The sequence below is a fragment of the Eleutherodactylus coqui genome, chromosome 1, assembly GCF_035609145.1.
Source record: "Eleutherodactylus coqui strain aEleCoq1 chromosome 1, aEleCoq1.hap1, whole genome shotgun sequence".
NCBI lineage: Eukaryota > Metazoa > Chordata > Amphibia > Anura > Eleutherodactylidae > Eleutherodactylus > Eleutherodactylus coqui.
In genome coordinates, this window is record NC_089837.1 from 192,742,444 (window position 1) to 192,764,511 (window position 22,068).

The window sequence follows — 22,068 nt, forward strand, 5'->3', positions numbered from 1 at the left end:
ACTTGTTGGAAGAGGCTTTGACAGTATGAGAAAATAACCACGACTTCCAGGAATACAAAGCCATAACGTGATCCTATTCTCATTCTAATGAGTAATATATATTATAAGGAGAAGCAGCTGTGTGGACGCCAAAGCATTAGGAACACCACCTCAGAGGAGTTCAGCTTGAATTTCTTATGTCACCAATGTCACTAATATTGGAGATCTGCAAGTTGGCTTGGATATAAATTGCAATTTCCTGATATACACCCAAAAGCTAAATTCAAATAATTACAGTATAAAGCATGCATAAGGAAATCAAATTCCCCACAGCTGCTCTCCTAGGTGTTGTTTGTGACTTAAGAGATGAAAGTGGCTGTTTGGGGAAATCACAATAGTCTAGGGCCTCCTTCACACGGGCGACAAAGTCACGTGATTTTGTAGCATTGCTAAGATGCTACAAATCGCATATATGTGAAGCCCATGGTTTCCTATGGTTTCCTTCACACATGAGATGTTTTGTAGCATGCTACAAAACGACACACAAACCTCGCAGGTCCGGCGATATGCCCGCGACACGCTAGGTTTTGTAGCCCATGTTTCTCTATGGAGCCTTCCTCCCTGTTGCATCGCATCACACGAAAACGCGGTTTGCATGCGATGCAACCTTGACAGCAGCAGATGCTACAAAGTCGCGTGAATTTGTAGCGTCACATGCGACTTTGTAGCGCTACAAAATCGCCGTATTTCTGTGAGAAAATCGCAGCCATATCATGCAGTGCAGCGATGCGATATCGCTGCGATTTTCTCACAGCGATGCGGTGTCGCCCATGTGAAGGAGGCCTAATTGTAGAGTCAATTCCACTAATGAATCCTGCAAATGTAATTTCCTCATATTTGCAAACATTCTCTAAATGTGAACCTTCCCTTTAAAAGTTGTATTCACCTTTGATAAATGTATACCAAAATGTTAGAGGAATACTATATTTTAAAGGCTATGAAGAGAAAAATAATTTTTGGATATGTCCAATCTCTGTTTTAGTGTGACCTGAACTAAGAAGTATATAAAAAACCTACCCAGAAATCTGAATTAATTTCCAATCCAAATTGTATCCTGGTTTTCCTAGGGGGCTTACTCTTTTTCTGCCATTATACAATGGCGCTATATGCTGGCTAAAGCCAGTACTGCATGAGGTGACACGTTGGATAGGCTCCGACAGCAGAGAGGATGGCAATATATAGTAAGAGAACCCCGACAGACGTCTTCCAACATTGGAGCTGTACAGCCTTAAAGGGGTTGTCCCGCGGCAGCAAGTGGGTCTATACACTTCTGTATGGCCATATTAATGCACTTTGTAATATACATTGTGCATTAATTATGAGCCATACAGAAGTTATAAAAAGTTTTTTACTTACCTGCTCCGTTGCTAGCGTCCTCGTTCCCATGGAGCCGACTAATTTTCGCCCTCCGATGGCCAAATTAGCCGCGCTTGCGCAGTCCTGGTCTTCTGCTCTCTTCAATGGAGCCGCTCGTGCAGAATGCAGGCTCCGTGTAGCTCCGCCCCGTCACGTGCCGATTCCAGCCAATCAGGAGGCTGGAATCGGCAATGGACCGCACAGAAGAGCTGCGGTCCACGGAGGAAGAGGATTCCGGCGGCCATCTTCACAGGTAAGTATAGAAGTCACCGGAGCGCGGGGATTAAGGTAAGCGCTCCGGTAAGCTTTCTGTACGTCCCTGCATCGGGGTTGTCTCGCGCCGAACGGGGGGGGGGTTGAAAAAAAAAAAAACCCGTTTCGGCGCGGGACAACCCCTTTAAATCATAATGTCTTTAGAGATCGGACAGTGGATTGGAAAGAGTTAAAGTAAATCGACAGAGGAGTGGCATACAATTCCTCAACATGGATGTGAAAGACTGATATCAAAATTTAGTTTATTACTGCTACTTACACCAAATTTAGTCAGCACTTTCTACAGGTGCATGTACACCATGGCTGTGACATACAGTAGAAGCAAATGCAAGAAGCAACAGCACCGTACAAGTGATAATTCCATTTGTACTGTGCTGTTGCCTCTTGCACTTATAAAATTATAATTGTATGAATTATAAATTCTATGACTGCCATATCCATTACTCATAAAAATGTGAGTGTTCTTAATGCACATTTTGATCAAAATGAGTGAGCCCATCTGATGTAGCAAAGCAACCTTATGTAGATCGGACCCTACACTGACAAACTCACCTTTCGTTGGGCCTAAGCCTCCAAATATATTCAGGCAAAGTGAGATCAAGATATATACTACTTTAATTAAAAGGCTTGGGACAGATGAGTGGAGGATACACGGCAGATACATTTGCTGTTTTGTTATATAGCAAGGGATCCAGTAGGTTAGAACTGCAGCCTCTGCATCCTCTATAGTCACGCCTTGTCTGTACTTTAAATCATGTACTAGATGACTGAGGTTATACAATATATTTGTATTACTATCTGTTCCTTGAAGAACCTTATTTACTGTCATTTGTATACATTCCTTCATATGTTCACAAATCCTTTTTCCATTACAAAACCTCTACTTTATTACCCACAGAAGTTGTGGTTTCTGTGCGTTTTTGTAGACATACTCAAAACTGGGCAAGCATGAGCAGCTCAGATATTTTGGAAGAATAACAGACACATTGATGTCAATCTCAAGCGAGGCGCTGAATGGAAGCAGAACATTTCTGTATGATACAAATTAAAGCATGATAATTCTTCAGAGCTGTGCAGCCAATAGGGACGCCAATTTATGTTTGATTCATAGAAGATATTAGAGCATGCCAATCATGCTATACCTTCTCAAACACTGTGCTTTGTTTATGGCTACACAGCTGGAGGATAATTGGCACAGCTACTGGCAGCTGCCAGGGTTATGAGCAATTCTGCTAAACCGCATTGCTGTGTTATATATAGTCAAACGTGGCTGGCAAACTCATCTATTTTATTACAATCAGAATGAACCATAGAGAAAAACGTGAGGGAGCGGAGGCACTGCCTCACTGCAGGGGGATTCCTCCAGCGCCGCCAGGATCACACAGTGAGTGGAGGCGGTGGCTACCGGTTGGGCATGGGAGATGGAAGGGGGACGGCTACTCCGGGACAACTCATTGCTGCAGCGTCTGTATAGATTTTTGTCAAGAGTGGAGGGTTAGGGTTAGGGTTCGTGTTCCTGTTAGGCTTAGATTATTAACTCTAAATGCTTCCATGTTACCTCTATAAAATGCAAGTAATTACAGCTAATAATGTAAGCCTAACATAACCACGAACCCTAACCCTCCAGTCCTGGCAAAAATCTATACACACGCTGCTGCTAGGACCTTACAGAAGTCAGCCTATCGGGAGCTAGGGGTGTGACAGGGGCATTCCTCCATCCAAGCCCAGTCAAATTCCTTGCTTCCTGTGGTGACAAGGTACAATAGTATCGCTATGTTTTTGACTTATCTAGATTAGGGAATTTTGCAGTTCACAGAATCGAGGAAAGAAATCTATCATTAAACATATGATTCTCACCTCATTGTCAGTTCCTACATCCAGCATCACAGGGAGACATTCTTGAGGTTTTACTCCTCCACATGCTGTGTATAGTGCCAGTTTACCAACAGGAATTCCCATGCCATAGCTTCCTAAGTCCCCAAGACCAAGGATTCTCTCTCCATCTGTTACCACGACAGCCTGTAAAAACACAGAACATAGAATACAGATCATGAACTCATCTTTGTCTTTATCCTTATCTACAAATTGTATCCATTCCTTAAGTATTCACTTATGAAACTAAAGATAAAGCTAGGTTATGACAGAATGTAATAGTTTGCCAAGTTAATGTGGCTAAATCCTCATTGCTTAGAGGAATACAGAGTAATGTGAGGTCACATTTAGAAATGTGAAATTATGTCAAATTAAATCAATGAGAGCTGTGCCTGCAATTACAAGCGCCGGTCACTACATGGGAGGTCGGCATGAAGGCTTCCGCTCCGACCTCTGTTATTGTAGCACTGACAGCATGTGCCTGCTCAGCTGATTTTTCGGGGTCCAAAGCAGAAGACCCCAGCTGATCAGGTATTGATGACCTATCCTGAGGATAGGTCATCAATAGTATTTCCACGGAAAAACCTTTAAGAGCCATTTTATTTAATCGGGGCTGGCCTTAGGGGTGTGCAACCTGTGTGGAGTGCAATACCCTCACAGAGTGCAGAAGATGTCATCATAGAACCCCCACCATCCACCTGAAGACAGCTTTTAACCACCTCATCGGCTCCCTCACGTCAAACACAACAGCTCTTGATTCAGGTGGGTGAAGTCTTTCTGTGATTGCATAGAAAAGCTGTGTATAGCCACAGGAATGGAAGACCTGTTGTATGTGAGAACGAGAGGGAGCTGACCGATGGGATGGGTGTTAGCACAGCAGGGGAGAGATGCAAAATGCATGGGATGGGGGAGATATACTGTGGAAGATGGTATATTGTGAAGCACATGTACTGTACATACAGACACTGTGGGGATATATATGTATTAAACTGTTTATATATATATATATATATATATATATATATATATATACTTAGATACAATTAAAGAGTATATATATATATATATTAAAAGGGCAGTACACAGACTGGCCTGTAGGGGGCTGTGGACAGGCATTCTTGGATCAGAAGTGAGAGAACGCCTGTGGGTGTAGCAGGAAGTAACATAAAAGTTTCAGTTCCCGACACACTCAGGGGGGAGTTGGATGCCAAACAGCCTAAAATAATCCGAGAATGTGTCTGATATAGCAATCTCATGGAGCAAAGCAGTCTTTTCTAATGTACAACCGTAAGACCTTTATTCTTATCTGCTGGAGGATAAGGGTCATTAAGCCTACCCTTACTCATCAGAGGGTATACAGCTGGAAGAATGACTGCACAAGGACTGAAGCATTTATTAGAATTAAAAGATGTGAAAACAATCTTAAAAAATCTTTTCTTTTATGCTATATTTGTTCCTGAATTCTATTCAATGCTTTGCAAATGTCAGACAAATCTGATTTGAAGTGAGTAGAAACTACGGATTATCTAGATGACCAGATTTTTTACTGCATTGGGTATAGTTCAATCTTTATTCTAAATATTATTGCTTTGCTTAACTGTTTATGCTGCATTTGGAATCTTAATGATTTGTATACCTTATTTGCTTAGGATTTGTGTAAAAGCAAATCAAATGAGTTACTAAAGTTGTACACCCTACGGAACACCCACAGGAAGATGCTCACCGCTTGTCACAACTATAATCTGGTCATCCAGCGCTCAAGGTTTTCCTAACCCAGAAAAGCTTTTAAATTGGAAAACGGAGTGAAGACAAGTTCTCCCTGTAATATTTAGTCTAAAGGCCCATTTAGATGGGATGAATGTCGGGCAAACGATGCCCAACAACTGTCCCTGCATAGAGTTGCTCCCGTGCTTTTGCACGGGAGCTAGTATCGCTGGCTCGCTCACAGAGGGGCCAGCAGGGGGGCGAGGAGGCTGCAGGAGATTTCACTCCTCGCTCTCCCCCGTCCCTCTCCACTGACTTAACATAGTGGCCGCTCAATACTGAACGGCTGCTATTTACACGGAACGATCATCGTTCAGCTCATGGTCCATCGTTTATGCAGCTGAATGATGATCGTTCAGTGTAAATAGCAGCCGTTCAGTATTGAACGGCCGCTATGTTAATCTATTGGAAAGACGTAGGGGAGATTGAGGAGAGTAATCTCCGCCAGCCACCATGCTGTGGGTCAGTGACATTAGCTGCCATGTTTGCCTGACATTTGTCCTATCTAAATGGGCCTTTACCAAAGGCTGGTTTACACGGGCCAATGATCGCTCAAAGATCACTCAAACAACAGTTTGATTGACAGCTTTGAGCAATCATTTTGCATTAAGTATTAAGTAGCTACTCAGCTACTTAAATACCAATTAGGTGTGCAAATGAAGCCTTCCCTGAACACAGTTAATAGCCCGAGGCTATTATATGCGCTCAGATCCTTTGTTCTCCACGGGGAAACAATGCTGTCAGCACTCCCCGTGGAGAACTGCTGATAAAAGTGAAGGACGATTTTTAGGTTAGCTTGAATTTAATGATCAGCTAACAGTCCCCGAAAAGCGGATGATGGGCGCATATTTACACACACTGATTATAGCTAAAACGATCGCCGATTAGCGATTTTTAAGCGATCATCGGCTGGTGTAAATGTTCCTTTAACTGTCCTTGTAGTAGAAATAGCAGTTCCTGAAGACCACATTTAGTCATTGTATCCACATTCTTGTACTCTTATCCGTAAAAGATAATGTAATCATTCGAAAGTGTAAAGGCCCATTTACACCAGCCAATGATAGCAAAAAAAATAGCTAATCGGCGATCGTTTTAGTGATAATCAGTGCGTATAAATGTGCGCCCATTGTGTGCTTTTCGGGCACTGCAGCTAATCGTTAAATTCAAGCTAACCTAAAAATCGTCATTCCGTCCTATCAGAAGTTCTCCACGGGGAGTGCTGATAGCATTGTTTCCCCGTGGAGAACAAAGGATCTGAGCACAGATAATAGCCTTTGGCTATTAACTACATTCAAGGAAAATTAATGTGCACACTTAATTGCTATAATTGCTGAGTAGCTACTTAATAGTGTATGCAAAATGATCGCTCAAAGCTGTCACTGAAACTGTTGTTTGAGCGATCTTTGAGCGATCATCGGCACGTGTAAACCAGCTTTTAGACTTTTGTAGGATTTGCCACTTTTTACACCAGTAAGGTGTAATTTAGGGTGTTGGTCCACTGTGACTGGACACTACTACTTTTCTTTATCCTTTGTCTTTGCATGATAAATAAACCTCAGTGGGCTGGGCTGGTTAGAAAGAGCACAGTGATAACTTCACATAGTTAATGTCTCTTGTTCCTTATCCAATGATCATTGTTAATTAATTTGGACATATGAAAGAACTCAGATCCCACTAGCCCTATTGCCAATTCTAAATTTAAAGGAGCACTCCAATAGTACGAAGGGATGTATATAATGTGGGGGGGTATACTGTGAGTGATAAAGATAATATGGGAGGGAGATAGACACTATAGGGAAGTTACACTATGGGGGATTTATACTGTAACGGGAGATATATACTAAGTTTGTCGGAGATAGTATGGAGGAGGTACCATGGGAGACTTATACTGTGGGCATAAAAAGTACAAAGGGAGATATATACTGTGGGGATATTTACTGTGAGTGATGAAAATTGTATGGGAAGGAGATATGCACTATGGAGGATTTATACCATGGGGGATTTATTTTGTGAGAAGAGATATATAATGTGGGTGGCATAGATAATACTGGTGGAGAGAATGGTGATACAACAGGAGTAGATGATATCAGTGAAGATAATTGAGGTGGAGGAGAGCTGATTCTGTGGGGGAGAAACTACACAGGGAAGTAGTGAGATGATATACTTTTCAGGTATATTTTGCTTCAGTGCCTACAGTCATGTCTTCTTTTTGCCCCACCCCGCCTACTATTAAAAAAGTGCTGCAGTGAGGCGTAAAAAGGCAGAAAGTTGTAAATTATAATGTGCACCATAACTTGTGACTTTTGTATGCCAGAAATCTGGTGTATGAGTTATAATCCATATGCTCCATTGTTTGCAATGGCAACATAGCCATTTTCTTCTTCTATAATGGTTGAGGGGCAGGGAAGGGGCGGGGGGGGGGGCACCTAAATAATTGCTGCTCAGGGCGCTATCTGACCCAAGGTCGGCCCTGTGTCTAAGGATGCCAAAACTCAAGCTGTAGTAGGATGCTATTCACAATTCTACAAAACTAAAAAAAGGCAGAATTTAGGAGCAAATCTGCTGCCCTTAAATGTGCGCTTACTAACTAAAGCCACTGTATGCAATTATAAAGCCAAGCAGATTTCTTCTGAGATAATGTCACTTAATAGCTTACAATTACCAAAATGTCCTTACATGACCTATTAAACATGGTAAAAAAATCTCTGACCACTCACAGTTAAATAAAACTATACATCCGTTACCTTAATTTCATTCTCAGGCCATGATTTCATTAGTGTGGATATATGACCACGGTCATGAATGGTAATGAAGAGTCCTCTGCAGAGAAAAACACATATAAATATTCCGTACATAAACTCTATGTTTGACAAGTAAAAGTCTGATGAATGCATTAACCGGTGAGATCACATATTTGAAAATAGATTTTCTTCCAATCCTAAAGGTATCACATGACATAACCATGCAAATGCAACACATTTAGAAAGTACAATATAGTCCTATGTGGATATTAAGGAGATTATTAAGATTTATACTTCAAATAGAAGTGACAGAAAATTGGAGCTATGTGTAACCTGTCGGTAAAAACATAACATTCTATTCCAGGATATAAAATCAAATAATTGAGATGCAGTGATATTAGTTCTGAAGATGTAGTAGAGTGGAGTTTGTCATCTGGCATAGACATTGTGATAGCATGATGTATATTTTATAACTGGAAGCAATCTCAGAATAAAGGAAGGCAGCAGAAATTTCCTGTAATTGGCTTGTGAATGTATCAAGAGAATAGAGAAAGCATTTCCATCAGCCTGTATTCTACCAAAGGCGAAGCAAGCAAAGCAGGTTATGGTAAAACTGTGTCTACTCTGGTAGGCTGCAGGAAATCTCACCTAGGGCTCATGCAGACGGCCGGGTCGGATCTGGCGAAGATGCGAGCCGCGCCCCCTGCAGTGACCCGCGGCTCACCTCCTCCAGCGTCTCCTCCGCTCTGCTCTGTGCCGGCTGCCGCGCAGCCGGCACATATGCAGCGCAGGGCTGGTGCGTCAGAGGCGACGCTTCTGTGTGCGCCTCTGCGAGGCTCGCTCAGAAATAGGACATGCCGCGATTTGTTTACCAGAAAAGTTTTCACGCGGTCAAATCTGCAGCTGTCTGCATAGGATTGCATTATCTAATGCAATCCTATGGCAGCGGGCATGGGCGGAAATTCTGCGGGAAATCCCGCTGCGGAATTTCCACCTGTGTGCATTTACCCTTAGATCTCAAATTTCTCAGGCACAGCATGCATAAAACCTTATAAAGTAATCATCCCTGGTAATGATCCCTTTTATCTCCCATGTTTCCCTATGAAGCTTCCAATTTATCGCATTACAAAGCACAAACTTGCGATTTTTGCACTATGGACTTTCGCACTAGTAAATCGCGGCAAAATCTTCAGAGAAAATCACAAGCGGATTTGCAGCGATTTTCTCCCGGTGATATCACGATCGCCCGTGTGAAACGACCCTTATGGTCTGAAAAGTACGATACCTGCAATTCCTTATCATTTACTACGTCATTTACCCACCCACTCTCCCACTATCATCCTGCTTGCTTTTTAGTGTCCATCACAGATACTAGCCTGTATCCTTTACTAAAGAACATAATTTAAACTTAAAGGGGTTTTCTGGGACTTTTTACAGTTTTTTTCTATTGATGAGCGACGGGTCATCAATAAATGATTAATGGGGACCAACTGCTTGGATCCCCACTTTTGGCATATGTATTATATATGACGCAAACTTTATAGTGTTTATAATCTTTTTCAACATATTTAAATTAACTGGGTTGAATATTTGGACCTGGTTTATATAACACCACTTCTAAGTGCTAATTCTGAGCTAACATTTTAGTTCCAGGAATAGTTGAATGATATTTTTCTAAGTCCAATGCTAGAAGTAATGGGGATGCGTCAGAATACATGCCGGGCACATATGCACGAAATGGCGGATGTTACTTTAAGTATTCATTTGCGAGTGCCAGTTTGCTATTGGCACTCGCTGTAGTGTCCCAGAACAACATCCTGGTGCCCTCCATAAATGTCATACATATATTGTCTCATGTGGATGCACTGTGCAAAGCTGTCATGTCATTTTCTGTATGTATGTTGCACAGGTGTGGCATCTGAAGGGTTAACTGTGTTAAAATCATTGCCTGTCAGCTCTGTCTGCTGAATGTATCTCTTCTACTGTGTCATGTAGTACAAGTGAAGATATAAATGTGAGTGACTGAGAGCGGGAAGAGGTTCTATCTTCAGGAGAGGAGAGTGCTAACACAGAGCTGCATGGAAGCACCTTTAGCTTCCATGTAGGTGAAGAGGTGTGATTTGCCGTAGCATCTGAAGAGTGGATGTGAGAGGAGTGAGTCCCTTCCAGAGAGAGAGAGCACTACCCCAGTTTGCTAAAACAGGTACCTATTCACAACACAGGCGTTTTTCCTGTGCAGCCGTCCGTCATTAGGATCACCGCACAGAGGTACGTAATTGTCACACTCACAAGGATGCTGTGTGTGGTGTATCTAAGCTAAGCCGTCTTCATGAGTAATTTTGACGGCCAAAGTGTTTGTGGAGTGACCCCTACCCCTTTTCCTCCTCTGGAGTGCTTCCAATTCCAGGACCGCTGAAATATAAATAACAGGGACTATAAGGCTGTATTGTTCCTGTGTGTCCTCCATATCTCTGAGCTATAACCTGTAACTATTGCATGTAAATTGTGCCTGTAACTACCTTGTATACAAGTTTATTTCAAGTAAAAGTTCCTAACCGTTCCTAGGGACCCAAGGTACTATACACAAGTCTCTGTGTTTATTGCTCCGCCGCATTGATTAACTACAACTTCCCCCATCCCCTTTATTGGCATTCCCTGCCAAGGGAGTGTTGAAGCTTGGCCGGCAATATATACTGGCCGTGGTTGCATGTCATCCCTATGGGACCAGAGCATGGTAAGTGCCACCGTGACACGTCAGCACTTCACCTTCCCAGCTTTTCACGTTAGCCAGGTGCCCAGGGTCACCCCTCTGGGGTGTTGCACTCGCAATGATAGCACTAGGATGCGAGCGCCCAACTATATCAAGTAGTTGCTGTCGGAGCATTGTGATTCGCAAACCTGCCCATTAGAAACAAATACTTGGTAACAATTGGAATTCATTGCAGTGGCGCTCACATAGGTATGCAAATACACTTGTCTGAAAACAGCCAAATAAGTAGTATACACTGTATGTGCATTTTAGAATTGTAGTCGAAAAGGTAGAAAAAAAAATCCTGAAACATACAGCTTTATATTGTAGTCTCTTAACTAAAAAAAAGTAATGGTCAACTGAATCAAAGGACAGTTTAGGGACTTTATTTTGGAGATATATGTCCTTTAATGAAAGGGATAGTCCGAGTCATGTAAAGGGTATCTCAATGGGTCTCCCATGGGGTAAAATAAGAAAGCAGCCTGCAAACAAACCGCATAGCAGACACCCAAAGACACTTGCGGAGGATGAGTGGGGAGCGAGAAGAGGTGATATCAGCTCCTTTGTTATTTTACACCATGGGGAAGCCATTGAAATGCCCTTTACATAACTCAGACAACCGCTTTAACATATTTTAAAAATGGTAGCAATATGTGCAATGCAAGGAATTCAAGCTGGAGGAAGTCAGACAAGTTCTATTCACCAAGTTACGTATGTGGTCAGATAATTCTGAGACTGTTTTGATGAAAGAAATACAAAAAATGCCTGGAAGCTAAAAGGCTGTGAATGTTTATTAGGAAAGTAAACTACATTTACCACAATGTGATGGAAAAAAGCGTGTTTGTCATACAGTATTAGCAAGCGACAATGCCATGCTTGGGAATAGACTAACATTTTCATGTGAACAGCAGTTCAAATAATTCTCACAACCTTGTCTTTTTTCCTCATTAAATAAATACTGTAAATGTATAGGACGCTGGTAACATACTTTCACGCCGCACTTGCCAGTAACAACAGATTTCACAAGCACTCAAAGACAAATGAAGGATCTAACCGACGTTACCCAGTTTCTTATACAGATCTGAAATACAATATATCATTCCTAGAATAGCTAGGAATTTGGAAATAACTTTGAATGTAATAGATTTCAAAAGTAATTTGTCAGCTCCTACGAGCCCCATAAACTAAAGTTATGGGTTTATAGGAGCTAAAGCACTGAATCAGGGTCTGTGACTATCATTCCCCCGCTGTGCACTTGAAAAAGCACCACTGCATGCATCCTGCAAAGTACATAGGCGCCCTTATAATGAGAGGACTACTCATCTCAATGTGTCCACATGCACAATTAGCCCACTGAGTCATTAGACAGTTCTCAAGCTACTGCACCAATGTTTAAATAGGTTTTTCACTTGAAACAGTAATGACATATTGATTTGATATGTCAAAAAGGTATACCGATTATAAACTGGACCTGCAGTTTAACCCCCGTTAGGACATAGCCTACTATGGCTATAAGGACGCAACGATTTTCTTTTGGGTTTTTATCTCCACTTTTCAAAAGCCATAACTTTTTTATTTTTCCTTCGGCATGAGGATTTGTCTTCATGCGTGGCAGCTGTATTTTTTATTGGTACCATTGCCGGGTACATATAATGTATTGTAAAAGTTTTATTAATTTTCTTTGGAGGGCAGGGAGAAAAGAAACACATCAATTATGCTGTTAATTATGCTGTCAATTATAAGCATTAATTATGCAGCATAAATGACATGATACATTTTTTCTGCGGGTTGGTATGATTACGATGAGAGCAAAATTTCAATTTTTTAAATACTTTTACACATTTAAAAACCCTTTTTTGGAAATTATTATTTTTTTACATTGTTGTATTCAAATACCTATAACTTTTTTATCTTGCCATAGACAGAGATTAGTGAAAGCTTGTTTTTTGCATTATGAGCTATAGTTTTGATTGGTACAATTTTAGGTACATATAGCTTTTTAAATCACTTTTATTGTGTTATTTTGGGAAGAAAAGTAAATAAAATAAGAATTTTGGCTGTTTTTATTTTTTTTTACGTTTTTTGCAGAATAGTGAGTTCAATATATTGTACAGGTTGTTACAGATACGATGGTACCAAATATGTAGGGTTTTTTGTACATTTTTTGAATTTTTTTAATAGAAAGAGGGGAAAGTGGACAAGAACGTTTTTTTTGTGTGTGTTTTTAGACTATTTTTATTTGTTTTTATATTTTTAATGTTCCTGTAGGGGAATTGAACCAAAAAAGCTCTGATTGCTATGATAATTTCTGTACTGAAATGCATTATCGCTCACAATAGCGATCACAGGCCATAGCAGGCCCAGACGCGATTACATCGTGGTGGGCTGATGACATCACAGAGGGAGCGCACTCCCTTTGTGAACCCTTTACATGCTTTGTTCTACATGGATCATGGCATGTAAGGACTTAACAGAGAGGATTGGTGTTCTCACTGATCCCCGCTATTGCAGTCACAGTTGGCTCCTCCTGCAGAATGGCGCAGGCTTCTGAGCCTATGCCATCCACAGGACGTAAATTTATATTATGTTGCATTAAGTACCACCATGCCAGGACGTAACATTACGTAGTGGCATTAAGGGGTTAAGTTATAAACTGAAGTCAAGAATGGCATTTTCATATCGAGATCATATAGACAAGTTAGTTTTTACACAGCTGCCCAAGTTTTAATCATATTAAATTATGGGTTTGGACGGCAAGCTTTAATTTAATGTAAACACAAACTTAAAAAGAATTTATTATTAATGATTTTGAAGATTGTGCTTCAAGTAAACCCATTCATGTGAAGATGAATAACATTCAGTTTGGCCACACTAATTCCTGTGTATAAATTGATGACGAGTTTGATAACTGGCTGCCAGTTTTAGTAAGTTTAGAAAAACAGGTCTGATATTAGCTTGGTCCTCTGGGACAAAATGCAAATACTGAAGAAATTAGCTCAGGCAGTCAAACAGTTTACAAGATACTTCCCAATTGGTTTGCAAATGATCCACAAAAAAGTAAATGACTGTTTTATATTAAATTCAAGCTTTAAGACACCTTGGAGACCATTAAGCTGAGGCCTTCTAGAAACAGAAGGTAATCTGGATATGGGCGAATGTATTTTTTTAAACTTATCTTGGAATAGAAAGTGAAACTTTACCAGTTTTCAAGTTTAGGGTAGATCTCACCCAAGACCTTTCTTCACCTGGGACCATACAGTGCAGAAATCTTGGGGATGGGGTTTTCCATCCTGTCTTACTTTCCATAGTATTACTCCTAACCTGGAACACCTAAGGTGAGTCTCTTGGTTGCATTCCATAATGTTTTTGAGAATTTGCGGTACTTTCTTTTAGCTTTGTGTAATATCTCCTTAACTATTCCTCCATCATGTTGTTCCACATATAACCCGATTTTGCACTTTCTTTCTACGTTATGTATGAACCAGATAAATGCTATTACTTAATTTTGTTACATAAACACTTAACATGAGTCTAACGGAGCCACAAGCAATTTCGTGGGTCACTTCTTCTTCTTTCCACCTTCGTGTTTGCTGTAGACTGCAAATAATGTATCGCAGTTGTTTTAGGCAGATCCCATCACAATTGCGAGAAATATGTCGAGCACCAGTCACCAAATAGTAGTAGGCAGAGAACAAGTGTGTGTTCATAATTTTTCCCCTGCTGCTAGTGTTTTTGAATGTCGAAAAGAAAACTGAGTGACACAGAAATAACTTGTTTGCTTGTGGAAGAAGACATACAGCACTGATATACAATTCACTGACGACGAATTAGATTGCAAGCCAAATGACCATGAAGAGGATCACGTGAGTGTTGCAAGTAAAGTCCTAGATGAGAAAAGTGATAAAAACATTGATGACGATTTAGAAGGTAGCAGCACTGCACCGCCAGCTGCTGAAAATTCCTGGGACTTTATAAAGAAAAAAAATTAATCGTTCATGTGACAAAATCAAGACTGGACTGCTGATCACCGCAGGTCACTTGAAAAGCAAATTCTCAAATGTCTGTATTCTGCGGTGCAAGAAATGTGATCCACCAGTTTTCCGTGCCATGATGAGTAAGGGAAGATTTGAAGTCCTAATTTTTTGAGATTTTGTAACAAGCCATCAAGAAGTGGTCGAAGAGGTACAGACAAGTTCGCGCCTTTTCATGAAATATGACACCAGATAAATCACAATCTTCAAAAGTGCTACTTTCCAGGTGTTAATCTGACTGCAATTGGTCCCATTCCGGGGTCGCTGTTGCATTCTCCAGTACATGACTTCAAAGCCAGCAAAATATGGAATAAAGATCTTCTTTATATATGACAGCTACTTTTACCCACTGAAAGGCTTGCCCTACTTGGGTAAAGAAGGCAACGTGAAGGAAACAAATATTGCATTCAAGGTGGTGAATGAATTGGCAACAGGGTATTTCAGCACCCATAAAAATATTACCATGGACCATTTCTTTACATTGATGGAACTCGCTAATCACTTGTTGAAAAACGGGCTCACACTGGTTGGCACAGTGCATCAAAACAAGACTTTGATACCCAAGAAAATTCTTCCCAGCAAACTCATAGCAGTAAAAAGTTCTCATTTTGGTTTTGTGAGAGCCCACTCCTTACAATGTGCACAAAGCAGGAAAGAGTGTTGTGCTTCACTCCACAATGCACCACACCTCTAATGTTATTGCAGGAGACTTTTGCAAACCAGAAATAATTCTTCAATATAATAACACAAAATGATTCTCTTGATCAAATGATTCTCACCTACATTTGTAAAACAACAACAAGGAGATGAACAATCACAGAATTCATGAACAGAATTGACATAGCCAGAGCTTTCTCGTACGTCGTCTTTATAATATGTGTTAGTGATATTCTCAACCATTTAATAGTGAAATAACAAATAGTTAAGAAAGGGGTCATATGAAACCACATTTGCTGTGAAACATGTGATACATTGCTTAGAGTCTGACTCACGTTGAGGTACGCATGAGTCAAAAACCTTAAAAGGTTTTGCAAACCTGTAATTTACAGTATTCCCTGATAGCCTTCATTTCTCAGGATAAGTTGGAAATTGTAGTTTTGCGCCAGCTGGACATCTGCACCTTAACGCTTTCCAATCCACTGTCTGACCTCTGAAGACATTATGATTTAAGGCTGTACAGCTCCAATGTTGGAAGACATCCGTCAGGGTTCTCTTACTGTATATTGCCAGCCTCTCCGCTGTCGGAGCTTATCCAACGTGTCACCTCATGGCTTTAGCCAGCAGATAGTGCCGTTGTATAATGGCAGAAAAAGAGTAAGCCCCCTAGGAAAACCAGGATACAAATTGGATAGGAAAGGGTTAAAACTACTGCCCTACTGGATCCAGCAAGGAGAGTTTTTCTGTATCTGGAGGACCGGGTAGTTCACGACTCCAGGTACTGAAGGTACCTGGAGACAAGAAGGATTCCGAAGAGGTCTACTTTGTGGGATTCCAGGTTAGTTTTAGCGGAGGAAAATCACCATACCCACGTAGTTTAAATACGTTTAGTTCACTGTTGCCCTCAATGAAATTGGAGTAAAGTATAGTACTCCAATTTAATATTTAACCACATAAACAAGATTATTTAGGATACATCATGTATGGTACTTTATTAATTCTGCATCTCATGTGTGGCGGTTCTTAAGATGCACAGCATTGTACCAATATACTGGTAGCAGCTCAAAAAGATAGTAATGAAAGGAAAACATGGCAGTAATTTAACCCCCAGCAGTTTAGGATGAGCTCTGTTTGTTCAGAGGGAAAATGACATTGCAAGCTCATAGATCATTGCACTTTAAAAGGCTGAAGCTTCTGTCGGAAGTAGCTAAAAGCTCATGGGCTCGGCTGCAAGAAATCCATCTTGGGTCCCCCTCCCTACTGCTCTTCATGGCTGCTGGCCGTGGTCTGCCTGAAACATTCTGCTGCATCACTGGGTCTCTTAAGTGGCGTAATGATGCAGCACTAACAGCAAGGGATGTTGCTAGAGTTTTAAAAGATTAAGGGCACAAGCTCTAAAAAAACATGGATCACCCGCTGCCAAAAAAGAAAACAAATAAAGTATAGATAACATATCTATTAGAAAACTTTTGTAACACAGTGGGCTCAGATACAGAGGCTCAGCTCCAGTATATCTCTCAATACTGCAGACACATCAGTCAATACTAGTTCTACACAGTGGTAGTGATTACTTTTAGTGATCACAGCTGACTCCTTCTTTGATCGGCTTTGTCTGTTTTTGTTTTTTCTACTTTCTTTATGACATCTTCCAGCTCTGCATCCTCTCACTTTCCTGCCACTCCCAACTCCTCTCAGTGCTTCCTCCACACAGTGCGCCTCTCTGTTGTCTCCCACAGTTACAGTGGACCCCTCTGTTTGCCCCCTATACAGTTATAGTGCTTTCTTCTGCCACACTCACTATAACAGTGCTTCCCTGTCGCCCATGAGTCCCCCAAACAGTTACAGTGTGTCCCAGGGGTGTAGCTAAAGGCCCATGGGCCTTGGTAGAAAAGAATCTAAAGCAAACAAAGACTTCAATTTACTTCTGTTCCGTTAGGTTCCTGTTTTTTTTACAGCAACAAATAGAACAGTCTGCAGCATTATCTGTGCTGTTGAAAAAACAGAAACTTAATTGAACGGAAACAAACTTAAAGCATTTAGTATTTTTGAAAATCCACTGAAATCAATAGGAGAAAAATGGAAGCATTTAATTCAGTTTCTCTGCTCTAGCAATGGAACAGAGAGACAGAAATCCCATGTGGAGCCCTAATACAGATGTCAATAAACCCTTTTTGGCACATTGTATATGCCCTGTGCTGTATGAAAAAAAAATCTGGGCCTCCACCAGTCTAAAAATTAAAAAGGATTAAATGCATATAAAATAGATGTGGTACCAGACACAGGCATACTACATATATACAGTTTTAAATGTGAACTTACTACATAGATACAGTACCAGAATTGAACCTAGTACATAGATACAATAACTGAAACAAGGTCACTACATAGATATGATACCAGAACAAAGCTTGCTACATAGATATAAGCTAAAAGCTTGTCCGTAGCCCTATTGAGGCTACAAATGTTTGAACTTTTGTCAGAAATACTAAATTTGCAGCTGTCAGTTTCAGTCAGCTGTGTAGAGGAAAGAGGGAGGGGGGCGAGCAGCCAGCAGAGATGTTTTGTAATTTTCCCATGTATCTTTCCATGAGACGGGTTACATTAATTTTTGTTCATATTATCACCCCCACACCATCAGTCAGAAAGCATGTTTACTCTCTGATTATCACATATGTTGTTTTCCTCAGAAAAGGAGTGAAATAATGAGGATTTGCTTATCTAATCACCCCTCTACATCATTTAACCCTGCAGATGCTGCAGTCATTGGTGACTGTAGCATGTAAACATTTTTACAGAAAATAAATGTAAAACATTTTCCTCTCACACTAGTTTTTAAAAAGAATGAACAAGGGGGAAAAAAACAGCAGGAGTATGTGCCTGGTGGACCCTATTAAAAATAGCCATCTTAAAGTCAACTAAACTTTATGTCAAAGCAACTAGCAAAAGAAAAAAGAAAAAAGAAACCATTATGGTTCACTAGAGCAGCTAGTAATATAGTAAAAGAAAAGATTTTTGCCCTTAAAAGATTTAAAGGGGTTGTCCCGCGGCAGCAAGTGGGTCTATACACTTCTGTATGGCCATATTAATGCACTTTGTAATGTACATTGTGCATTAATTATGAGCCATACAGAAGTTATAAAAAGTTTTTCACTTACCTGCTCCGTTGCTAGCGTCCTCGTTCCCATGGAGCCGACTAATTTTCGCCGTCTGATGGCCAAATTAGCCGCGCTTGCGCAGTCCGGGTCTTCTGCTTTCTTCAATGGGGCTCCGTGTAGCTCCGTGTAGCTCCGCCCCGTCACGTGCCGATTCCAGCCAATCAGGAGGCTGGAATCGGCAATGGACCGCACAGAAGAGCTGCGGTCCACGGAGGGAGAGGATCCCGGCGGCCATCTTCTGCAGGTAAGTATGAAGTCACCGGAGCGCGGGGATTCAGGTAAGCGCTCTCCGGTGTTCTTTTTTAACCCCTGCATCGGGGTTGTCTCGAACGGGGGGGGGGGGGGTGAAAAAAAAAAAAAACCCGTTTCGGCGCGGGACAACCCCTTTAAAGAAAGAAGTGTAGCTGGGAGAGAATTGTATACAATAAGGCTGTCCACAGGCGTATTTTCATTGAGTTCCCTGCAGCAATAATCTGCATCAGTAGTGACGGGCAGGCTCCACTCTGCGCATGCACCGCCTCGACGTCAGCCAACGCATCACAGAGCAGAGGAGACGCCGGGAGCAGGTGAGCCGCAGGGATGTGCAGGGGCACGGGTCCACATCCTGCTGTGAGAATTCTCGCAGCGGGAACCGACCCACCCGCCTGCAGGCGGCCTTATTCAATACATTATATGTACCCAAAATTGGTTCATATAAAAACTAGAACTCGACCTACATGATCTTACACAGCTACATTACCAAAAAAATAAAAAGTTACGGCCGCTGGAACACAAAAGAGGAAAGAATTCACTGAGTCTTAGGACTAAAATTTGTTATGTCACTAAGGGGTTAAAAATGCACTTCAGGCGACTGAGTTCTGCGCCAAATATATTTACATGAGATATAAATTCAAAATGTACAATAAAAAGTGACCTTTTTGGAAGGTTTTTCCAATTTTAATGCAACTGTTGTTGGTCAATACTTAATATTGTCTGCTCAGCTTTAGGTATGTTCTCGAAACATATTGTGCAAACAATCATTCCATGCACTTATTTGGCAAGATATTCTCATACTTTTATCCCTGATACCCAATTAATAATCACACAACTCTTGATGAGGCACAATATAAAAACTCCAGCATACTGTAATAATTTAAAGCATGTCCAAATCTTGATTGCCAAAGTAGATTATGAATTACTGAAACTTGGCTGGTTAAAGCACTTGCTCCCAATTAAAAATGTTGGTCTATTTTAAAAAGTATAAAATGACATGGAGTAATGTGTAGTTTACTTCTATATATATATAATCTGTAGTTTACTTCTATATATATGGTTCGGAATCGAGAAAGGCGTATGTCAAGGCTGCATTCTAACACCAGTCCTTTTAAATCTGTATGCAGAAATGATCTTGAGGCGATGCAATCTGGGCAAATCAGAAATCAGAGTCAAAATCGGTGGCAGAAATGTCAACAACCTTCGATATGCAGATGACACCACCCTGCTTGCGGAAAGGGACCTGGAATACCTTATCCCACGAGTGCAAAAGAAAAGCAAACGCATGGGACTGTACCTCAACAACAAGAAAACGAAAGTCATGACCACGGTAAGCAACGGAAGTGTGAATATAAAAATTAACAAAGAAGAAGTCGAGTCGGTCCAAGATTTCATCTTCCTTGGATCCAAAAATTGATTGCAGAGGGCAATCTGGACCTGAGTTCAATAAATGGATAACACATAGTAGGAATGCAATGCAAGGAATGAAAAATATCTGGAAAAGCAAGGATATTAGCATTGCAGCAAAAACCAGACTGGTCAATGCAATCATCTTTCCTATAATGACGTATGGTTGTAAAAGTTGGACGCCCAGGAAAACAGACAGAAGGAAAATTAATGCGTTTGAACTATGGTGCTGGAGGAGAATGCTACGAATACCTTGGACTGCCATGACAACGAACAAGGTAGTGTTAGATTGCGTCAAACCGAAAATATCACTAGAGGGTAAAATCATCAAACAGTTGCTCTGTTTTTTTGGATGCATGATACGCGCAAAGTCACTGGAAACAGTGCTGATGGTTGGCAAGGTCAGTGGAAAGAGAAGATCAGGATGACAAAGAACAAGATGGCTAGATACCATCAAGGCCTCCAAAACCATGTCAATTGCTGAACTGAAAGTAGCCAAGGTATGAATTTTTCATACCCACTTTCTGGTTCCTGTCTGTGAAGTCTGCATGTCGGCAGAAAATCTGACTCTTTTTTTAGAGTCCTGTGCACGCGCTGTCCTATACAAATCTAGGGGAAAGCGCTCGTACCTCACCTGCCTTCCTGTCACTTTCCCTAACAGTGCCATAAGTTAGTTTAAGGTGCATTAGGCAGGTGACAGCACTGGCATCCATGATAGAGGATGCAGGGGATGCGGCTGCACCTGGGCCCAGGAGCCTTAGTGGGCCTATAAGGCCTCTACTCTCCATATAAGGAGCCCAGTACTATTGGTGACAGGTTCCTTTTAAGTCGAATATGATGCATGGGCCAGTTTATTCCACTTCCTCATAAAATGTAAAATAAAGTTTAGGGTATCTTGTTGATATTACAAGTGCTTGATCTCATTACGAGGAAGTTAAAAACTGTGATCACTAATGTGTAATGATTCTCACTTCTGAATTATTCAAGCATGATGCCTTCATGTGCAAACACATTATGGATGAATCGAACAGGACACCATGTAATATCCATCTGCAGCGTCAGCTCATTGTTCAAGTCTTATAAAATGTTGTTACCTGTAGGGTCACATACTATTTGCAACTTGTTTATTTGTAAAACCTAAGGCCCCCTGTCCATGAGCGATGCGAAGTCCCGAGGCAGATCTCCGCCGCGGGAGCCACCGCTCCTGCCGATTCTCTGCTGGTAAGCCCTATCTGATAGATAGGCTGGCCGCGGAGAATCGGGGCAATTCGCAGCATGCTTCTCTGCTCGTGGACAGGTGCCGGCGCTTTCCATAGCATTGATATGGAAAGCGTCGGCCGGTGGACAGGCACCCTAAGGCGGAAAATGTAAAATGCTATAATTATATTTATATAGCCATTTTATTTATATGTCTGTCATTTATAGTAAATTCAAGACCAGACCTTGTATACATTTCAGCTTCATGCTTTGAAAACATGGCCAATTTTGGCCTAAAAGAATTTTTCCCTTTACAAAATTTGCCAAAATCCCTACCCATCCTGTGAATGAAAGACTCTTCAAAGTTTTTCCGTGCAAAGTGGCCCTCCCAGAGCATTGGCAACACCAGCAACTGCAATACAATCCCCTTCACTTGACTAAAGCATATCTGGGAATGCAACTCTACAGGAAAAACTGTGAAGGAGCCATAGGCTAGTTTATCTTTTATTCTTGCCAGTCGGACCCTTAACATTCAAAAAGTGTTGACATATCCTATCCAGTATGTCATAAATTTT

General features: G+C 41.2%; 1 protein-coding gene across 1 annotated transcript in view; it reads right to left on the minus strand.

The window, feature by feature from the left end:
* ME1 (malic enzyme 1) overlaps positions 1 to 22,068 on the minus strand; it is a 283,827-nt gene that overhangs the window by 155,779 nt on the left and 105,980 nt on the right. The window contains exons 4-5 of the mRNA XM_066604990.1: positions 8,049 to 8,124; positions 3,526 to 3,687 (exon numbers count right to left, since the gene is read on the minus strand). Of these exons, the coding sequence (XP_066461087.1) occupies positions 3,526 to 3,687; positions 8,049 to 8,124 (238 nt within the window). The remainder of the gene's footprint in view (positions 1 to 3,525; positions 3,688 to 8,048; positions 8,125 to 22,068) is intronic.